Below are 9114 nucleotides of genomic sequence, written 5' to 3' on the forward strand. Positions count from 1 at the left end.
CACACACTATTAACATTAACAACACATTATATCTAAAAGTCATCACCTCTAATCTAGATCCTGATTCTTCATCATACGTGAACCTTTCTCCAGCTCAGAATATCTTTCTTTCTTATTCCCTAATCACAGAAAGAATATATATGATCACATGTGGGAAGAAAACTACCGTCTCGACCTTTAATGTAGCTGTGCGTCCTAATTAATACCCTTCATCTAGAGAAGAGTTGATATATGTTTTTGTACAAACAACCTCAATTTAAGTTTCTTGCAGCTGGGAATTAGAAGATAATTTACATTATACATATTTGTAACATGTCACAGTATCATACAAATATGAGTAAAAAATGTAGAGGGAATGTAGGCGGAATAAATTGACACGGTGAGATGATCTAGCTTTTTCTCTTTCTTATACAAATACCTTTATATTACATCCTTTGGGTTTATCATTTTTAAACTGAGCACCAACTAAATCAAAGTTTTCTGTTTGTGAACAAAGCGTCAATAAAAATATGTTTAAAATAGCATTAAATAAGACAGTAGATTGGGTAAGAAACTGGCAATGCCAGTGGGGAAAAATAAATAAAATTGATTATAAGAAAACAAATGCAGACAGTAAAAGCATGGTTTTAATTTGATAGCCTCTACAGGGTTACAGCTTATTTTGTTCTTTTATTTAATTTCGTTATGCGTGTGTGTCTATATGCAGCGGTGGAATGTAACTTAGTACATTTACTCTGAAGTACTGTACTAAGTACAATTTTACTTTTAAATGTACTTGAGTATTTCAATTTTATGCTACGTTATACTTCTACTCCACTACATTTCACAGTCAAATATTGTACTTTGTACTCCACTACATTTATCTGACAGCTGTGTTTTCAGGTCAAGATTTAACATGTAAAACACATGATCAGTTTAAAAAATATTATTCATTTTTAATAAATAAATAAAAATATAGATTTTAATTATATTTGTATTTATATTTATTTTATATATTTATTATATTTATTTATATTTAATTATAAATTAAACTACATAACAGTATAATAAGTAGTTAAAGTAGTTGACAATATTAAAATGTGACTTACATAAATGCACCAGTAATAATATTACAGTAATATGAGTGGGGTCATTTTGCATATAAGGAGTACTTTTTTTTTTCTTTCAATATTATATTAATTGTTTTTTTTTGTTCATTTTGAACAGAACAAACATTCACAAACTTCCCCAATAATAACATTCTCGGTGCAAATAAACTTAACAAACCTAATATTAGTATAAAATAAGCCAGTATAGATACAAGAAAAACATATTATATACAAAAAAAAATGAAAAGAATATACACCAGTAAAAAAAAATGTAATTAAAAAGAATAAAATAAGTATAAGGAGTACTTTTACTTTTTATTTTAATACTAATACTTTAGTTTTTATTGAGTAAGATTTTGAATGCAGGACTGTTACTTGTAATGGAGTATTTTTATATTGTATTATTATTTCTACTTGAGTAAAAGATCTCAATGCTTCTTTATCTAAATATGATAAATTTATTATTATTTATTTATTTACTATTATTTATTTTATAATAATATAATTTAATGAGGAGAAGCAGTTCTCTATGTTGTCCAGCAGGGGGCGCCCTCCACCTGTATGTCTGTCTGCGCATGTGTGAACCACTGTGTTGACCCGGAAGTGAAAGAGGAGTGAACATGTGGAGCTAAACAGCTGAAGCTCTCAGTCACATCTCGTTGGTTTAAATCAGGTTTTAACATCATGAAGATCAATGAGAACACTTTATTGGAGGGAACCAGAGTCGTGTTGGTTCCTTACAATGCAGAGCACGTGCCCAGGTAACTGTTACCTTTATACACCTTTATATACCTGTATACACCTTCTATCTGCTCATCTCCTTCATTAATGGTCCTCTGCTGATGCCTTGTGTTGTTATTTTACCTTCAGGTTTAAATATGGCTGATTTTTTGTTTTGATTTGAGTTCTAAGTATATGTTTCTGATGGTTCATTTTATTATAAGAGGCTGAAGTTAATTTATATTTTTATATATTGTATTATTTATATTTAATTTAGCGTTCTATGCTACTTTATACTTCTACTCCACTACAATTTGGAAGTAAATATTGTATTTTTTACTCCACTATATTTATTTTACAGCTTTAGTTTCTTTGCAGATTTAGATTATTAATACACAATATAAATCAACTAATTAATTTTAATTTTATGTTTTTATTATTTTTTTTAATTATAGGTTAAGCTACCCAGTAGTATGTAAAGTATTTAAAATTAGCCCCAGCCACCCGCAGTAATATATATTATTCTGAAATGAGCCATTCTGCATAATGAGTACTTTTATTTTATTTTATACTTTAAGCTAATACTTTTGTGCTTTTACTTGAAGCAGAGTATTTTTACACTGTATTGTAGTATTGCTACTTTTGCTTAAGTAAAAGAGCTGAGTCCATCTTCCACCACTGGATTAGTGTCTTTATTGTTTTGTAAACGTGTCTGACAACTAACTTCAGCACCGTCTCTGTTTTATATGCTTTTATGTTTCAGGTATCACGAGTGGATGAAGTCTCCTGAGCTGCAGCTGCTGACCGCCTCAGAGCCGCTGACCCTGGAACAGGAGTACGAGATGCAGAAGAGCTGGAGGGAAGATGATGACAGTAAGCGGTCATCTTCTGCCTGCAATGTGCACACAGAAAAATAACACTTTCTGTCTTTTTAAATGCTCTAGTTCCCAACCTGGGGTCCCAACCACCACTAGGGGTCGCCAAAGCTTCACAGGGGGTCGTGAGGCCTTCTCGATTTAAACAACTTTTAAATAAATATACAGTTGGCCTATATCTCAGCATTTCATTCATTTCTGTGAAGAAAACTAAATTAAATTGTTTATATTTTTAATTAAGATAAAACAAGGTGAAGACCTGAACACAAGCTATATTCACAGTCTTCCCTGCTAAACAGCTTCATCCTGCATTAGAAAAGTACGCAGTTAAAACAACCACAGAGCTAATAGAACAATGGCCAAGCGTCAGGGAGAAGAAAAACACTCAATTTGTCGAAAAAGAAGCATATTAATTATGAATGATTGTTAAAAATTAATAAAAATACAGAGAATTGTATTAAAAGTCCCTAAAAAATACCAGGAAAACTCATCTCTGATTCAAAAGTCATCCAAATTTTAAATTTTACACAAACTTCCTGCAGTTATTGTGTTCACTATTTGCGTTAATTATATAGTTTATCAGTTGTTTTGGACTGATATTGTTAAGCATTGAATATAATATGAAATATCCATAAAATGTGTCACTTACTCACTGGTCTAAAGAGCCGACGTTATCGCTACAGATCAGTCAACATGTATTATTGTTATTCTTTTGCTCATAGCTTTTGTAAATAACCTGTAATTGTTGGATATGATATGGAAATAATAAATATAATATGATAAATACATATTATATATTATAAATAATAGATTCACAAGGAAAATATTTCTACCTTTTATTTAAAGAATTCATTAATATATATTTTTTTAATTCTGTCTTTCAAGAGTGCACGTTCATCATCTTGGACAAGCAGCGATGGGCGGACAGCAGTGTAGAAGATGAGCAGTGCATGGTGGGAGATGTCAACTTGTTCCTGACTGACCCCTCAGACCCGTCCCTGGCTGAGCTGGAGGTCATGATAGCAGGTGACGCCCAACATGAAAGGCTTATCAATCAACCTGTGCTTTGGTTTTTACATGTTAACCATGTCCTTGGATTTGTCTCTCTATTTCAACGCTACAGTAGTCGTATGTTTCATCACCTGATACTTCTTGTTTTGAACAGAGCCCAGTCACAGAGGCAAGGGCATCGGGAAAGAGGTGACACGCATGATGATGAGCTACGGTGAGCAGCTTATACGATCTGTCAGAAGGCTCGTTAACGAGTGAAATTTACTAAACATGTAAACATGTTACTTACTGCAGGTTAACAGGAAGTTAAAGCCACTGTGTAGACTTTGGCAATTTTTCTATTTTTCAGCAATTCAAATAGTTCTTGTGTTGTGCTCATTATTATGGAATTACAGTGCCATTAAAAAAAGATAAATGTGGAGCTATCAGAGGAATTAATAAAATAATAAGTAAATAAATACATTCAGAGAAATAAATACATGTGGAAATATAAAATAATTATAAAATTTTAATTTATTTTCACATTTATTTTTGTTTTATTTCTGTATATATATATATATATATATTTTATTTTTTTTATATATATATATATATATATATATATATAATTTCTGCATAAAAATTATTTTGATATACTTTTAATATTTTATTTTTTATATTAAATTAAATTAATATAATATCATTTATTTATTTTTATCCCTGTTCTTTTCCATGTTGCTTTTGCTGTTCAGTGACAGGAAGTAACACATAAACCAACTTCCAACAGAATTGTTATGAATTTTCAGCAAACAAAAACTTTTGTGGAATAATTTAAAATATGTTATAATCACATACAAATTCTACACACAGTGGCTTTGACATAGTTTGAGGTTTTAATTCACGTATGGCAGAGAAGTGCTGCTGCTGCAATGACCTATAAGTCACTAAACTTTCATGCATGTTTCACTTCAGACTGCAGACAGCACTGTGGAGTAAATTAAGCAAATTATGAATATGAATTTTGGTGATGTTGTCTTCCACCAGGAGTCACCAAACTCGGGGTCAAACAGTTTGAAACGAAGATTGGGCTGGACAACAAGGCCAGCATCGCCATGTTCAAGAAACTCCACTTCAAGGAGGTGAGAAGATCGCATGATGTCATTGTGTGTGAAGGCCTCAAAATATGATCTGACTCTTGCTACTCTGAGCTGAGACTCCATATGGAGCAGAAACATTCACTTTTAGTTTGTAGCGTCTGTCTTCCGACTATTGATAACACGGTGTTGATGCACGATAATGAACTGATGGGTTTTATTTTTATAAAAAAGCAAAACGACGGTGTAATCAAATTAATGTTATCAGTGCGTGCCTGAACACCGTGTAACCGACTACCGCGGCAAGCTTACTGACCGTCGTCCTCGTGTCTGTTGCAGGTGTCGGTGTGTAAGGTGTTCAAAGAGGTGACCCTCGAGATGACTGTTGACGAGTCCGTTCGGACGAAGCTGCTGGACGACACGGCCGACATGAAGGAGAGAGACTACAGACACACATGCAGCAACAGACAGGAACTGGTTTCGCAGTGACGTGCTGAGCTGCATCCTGAAGACTTCCAGCTGTGAAGGAGATCATTCTGCAGGGAAAATCTGAGATGGAAACTGGTGTGTGCTTTAACCTTTTTAGATATTTACACACCTGCAGAGGTGGGAGGTTCATTTACTCAAGTAGCTTTGAGGTTACAGGTTGTTACAGGTTATGTAAACATTTACAGTTTGGGATGTATTGTACTTTTCCACTGCTACATTTCAGAGTGAACTATTGTACTTTTTACGTTAATATTAGGACTGTCAATCGATTAAAATATTTAATCGTGATTAATCACATTTTTTTTATCTATTAAAAATGTACCTTAAAGGGACTGTTTGTAACTTTGTAAGACACATGCGCATTTGCGTGTAGCCGCTGTACCCTCCTCCTCTGCCTGCTCGCCTTCACTCAGACAGCGCGCACCATTCTCGATCAGCTCGCTCCACCTCTAGACGTGAACGCGCGCTCACTCCACACTGCAGAAGAGTTAGTTTAGCTCTGAGAATATCTAGTGAATGCACAGGGGACGTTTGTGCAGAAATAAATGCTGCAGCTCCTCCAGACCAACAGAGCTTTCCCGTGTCTTGTGAAGTGACGGAGCTGTGCAGAGAGTTACGTTGTCTTCTCGTTACCGACCGGGTGCCGGTGTCTCCTCTGCTCTCTCCGGCTGCGGGCGGAGAGAGCAGGGAGACACGCTGCAGAGCCCCGCTGCCTCAGCCTGCACTTAGGCAGGAAAAGCCAACACTAGGATCAGATCTAAATCATGTTCATGTAGAGACCTTCGTCTGGTCAGCTAACATTACTGCCAAGCAGCTGAAATATAGAGTGATATTGTGCTTTTAGCTGATGTGTGTCGCCTCACTGTTTTGAGCGATGCTCGTTCAGGTATATTTAGAGCGAGCAAGCGCGAGCCCGACGCTGACTTTCGTTGATTTCACGGCCACAGGTGTTGCTGTTAACAAGCATTTCTGAAAGTTACAAATAGTCCCTTTAAATGGAGATTTGTCAAGTATTTAATATTATTATCAACATGGGAGTGGTAGTAGTATGCAAATGTATGTATATATTTATTATTGGAAATCAATTAACAACACAAAACAATGACCGATATTGTCCAGAAACCCTCACAGGTACTGCATTTAGCATAAAAACAATATGCTCAAATCATAACATGGCAAACTGCAGCACAACAGGCAACAACAGCTGTCAGTGTGTCAGTGTGCTGACTTGACTATGACTTGCCCCAAACTGCATGTGATTATCATAAAGTGGGCATGTCTGTAAAGGGGAGACTCGTGGGTACCCATAGAACCCATTTACATTCAGAGGTCAGAGGTCAAGGGACCCCTTTGAAAATGGCCATGCCAGTTTTTCCTCGCCAAAATTTAACGTAAGTGTGGAGCGTTATTTAATCTCCTTCGTGACAAGCTAGTATGACATGGTTGGTATCGATGGATTCCTTTAGGTTTAGGTCTAGTTTCATATGTCAGTATCGTCACTCTATCTTAAAAACTTGCGTTAAAACGAATTTGTGTTAACACGTTATCGCGTTAACTTTGACTGCCCTGATTTTACTTTTCCAACGCTACATTTCAGAGGGAAATATTGTACTTTTTTACTTCTACTTCAATTGAAGCGTTATTGACGTTTCAGAGCCGTTCGTCAATGTCTGTTATCAACGTTGTCAATACCACCTCGCATTGTGGGATATTTTTGAGGCCGTAGTGTCCAGTGTTTGCAAACTGTACTATTTCTGGTGAAATAGTATGCAATGTCACGTGCTATTTGTTTCATACTAAGGTTTCAGACATACTAAAATATCTCATACTGTTTTAGCGTATTAAATAGCATGTTAGTGTGCAATTTCGAACGCGACCAGTGTCTTGTCTTTCTTTCTTACTTCTTTTCTTCCTTTTCCTCTTTCCAGTTTCTGTCTCTTTCATTCCTCCGGACATGAAACTCTGCTCTTCTTGTTAATCAGCACTTTTTTCTTTGTATATAGCAGCACATTTTACTGCTTATACTTGTTTACTTTTAATTGAGTAAAAATTCTCACTGTAAAACTTCTACTTGTGGAGTATGTTTCTGTTTTTGTGTTGCCACTATTTCTGAATGCGTCTTCCAGCACTGTACACATTAAAGAAACAAGATATAACGTGTTAATTAAGGAGATTTAAAGGTGCTGGCGGGTTGTTAAGAGTGATATCGATCTTCTCATCTAACTCCCCTAAACAAAGTAAATACCTGCTAGTTTAACTATTTCTTTTAATTTGAAAAGCACACACACTTCTTCTTCTTCCACTTCCTCTTGTGCACTACCACACTAAAAGCCCACAAACACCCAACAGTTTTAATGGCCTGCAGTTTTTAAAGTATCCAGACTAAACTGCTTTTCTCTAAAGCATTTGTAGCTGAGAGAGAGAAATAAAAGATTAAGGATAGAAATGTCTGGTGTTTTTTTCATGTTTCTAGTGGAAGTGGTAAATTATATTTGACTTGTGCATCCAATTGAATTCTCATCAATTGAAAACACAAAATGGTTTATGATTTAGTTTGTGGAAACCGTTTAAAGATCCTGATACAACAGTGACCACAGGCGCTTGTTTTGTAGCACCGTTGCATATAAAACTGAACTGTAAGATTAAAAGTATGTATAGCTGAAGGTCAAGTTAGTACCTCTTTACATTTGGTTTAATACAATTTAGGCTAATTCTGACTATTTGGTAGTAAACTTCAAACCGTTACCTTTCAGAAGAGACCAGGATCACGACTTTATTCAAAAGGCTTGGAGAACTATAACCATTTAATTTAAAGTATGTCTGTTTTTTGTGCACAAATTAACAGGGTACTTATAATTTAAGTGCAGAATAAATGATGTAGGAAAGCGTAGCGTTTCCATTTTCTGGTGCACAACCGGTAACGACTGAGGCCTAATCGAAGTGAAAAACATCTCTTACATTACGACAAACATATTTGTTTCAGTTTCCTCCTCTAATTGCTGCATTAGTCTGCTCCGTTTCTCATAATTTTGACGTTCAAAACCGGAAAAACTGCAGGAGTTTTATCGAACAGCTTTCATCTCGCACCACAAAATGACCCCAAATGTGAAATGGAAGCATATAATTCTAATTTATCTATTTCCTCTTGTTCCAGTCAAGTCAATTCAATGTTTTTGACATCAAGAGAGAGAGAGATATTTATTTGGAGCATGTAGTTTTGAAAATCCAGACGAGTGAATTAGTAGCGTTGATGATTCACTGTGCTATAATATGAGGCTTTAGAGGGAGACTGCAGATGATACTCAGGGCTGGAAAAAACCTCTGCTCAGCATTTTTAATAACATTTTTATGATATACTAGACATTTTTGTGACGTTTCTTATGGCATACTATAATTTGACTTTTTTTTATGACTTTTTTCGACATACTATGCCATGATTTTTTTTTTACATACTATTTGATTTTTTTTAACTTTTTTCCCATATACTATATTATTACTTTAAAAAAAAAAAATCCACATACTATGACTTTTATGATTTTTTTTTTTACATACTGTGCAATGACCTTTTTTCGACGGACTTTAAACACTTTTTTGACATAATATACTTTGACTTAATTCACATACTATACTATGACTTTTCTGACATACTAAAAAAAAAATATATATATATATATATTTTATAGTATGGTGTATCATAAAAAATGTCATAGTACATTATGCCATAAAAAATCAAAAAAATTAATACACCAATAAAAATCCTAAAAATATCATAGTATTGTATGTCATAAAGATGTCAGAAAAAAATGTCATAGTACGTCATAAGAAATGTCACAAAAATGTCATAGTACACCAATGTGT

At 34.5% G+C, this 9114-nt stretch overlaps 1 protein-coding gene across 1 annotated transcript; it reads left to right on the forward strand.

Annotated features, from left to right (window-relative positions):
* Positions 1 to 1674: 1674 nt before the first annotated feature.
* nat9 (N-acetyltransferase 9) lies at positions 1675 to 7326 on the forward strand. Its single transcript, XM_074619328.1, has 6 exons — positions 1675 to 1849; positions 2572 to 2681; positions 3569 to 3709; positions 3849 to 3908; positions 4718 to 4812; positions 5107 to 7326. The coding sequence occupies exons 1-6, from the start codon at positions 1773 to 1775 to the stop codon at positions 5254 to 5256; spliced, it is 633 nt and encodes a 210-aa protein (XP_074475429.1). The 5' UTR covers positions 1675 to 1772; the 3' UTR covers positions 5257 to 7326.
* The last annotated feature ends 1788 nt before the right edge of the window (positions 7327 to 9114 follow it).

This window comes from Sebastes fasciatus, chromosome 20 (assembly GCF_043250625.1).
Source record: "Sebastes fasciatus isolate fSebFas1 chromosome 20, fSebFas1.pri, whole genome shotgun sequence".
Lineage (NCBI taxonomy): Eukaryota > Metazoa > Chordata > Actinopteri > Perciformes > Sebastidae > Sebastes > Sebastes fasciatus.

Excerpts from the sequence above, each read along its gene's own strand:
- nat9 (XM_074619328.1), top strand. The coding sequence starts at position 1,773 with ATGAAGATCAATGAGAACACTTTATTGGAGGGAACCAGAGTCGTGTTG. Across the intron at positions 1,850-2,571 it reads AATGCAGAGCACGTGCCCAG|GTATCACGAGTGGATGAAGT; the intron begins GTAACTGTTACC and ends TTTATGTTTCAG. Across the intron at positions 2,682-3,568 it reads CTGGAGGGAAGATGATGACA|AGTGCACGTTCATCATCTTG; the intron begins GTAAGCGGTCAT and ends CTGTCTTTCAAG.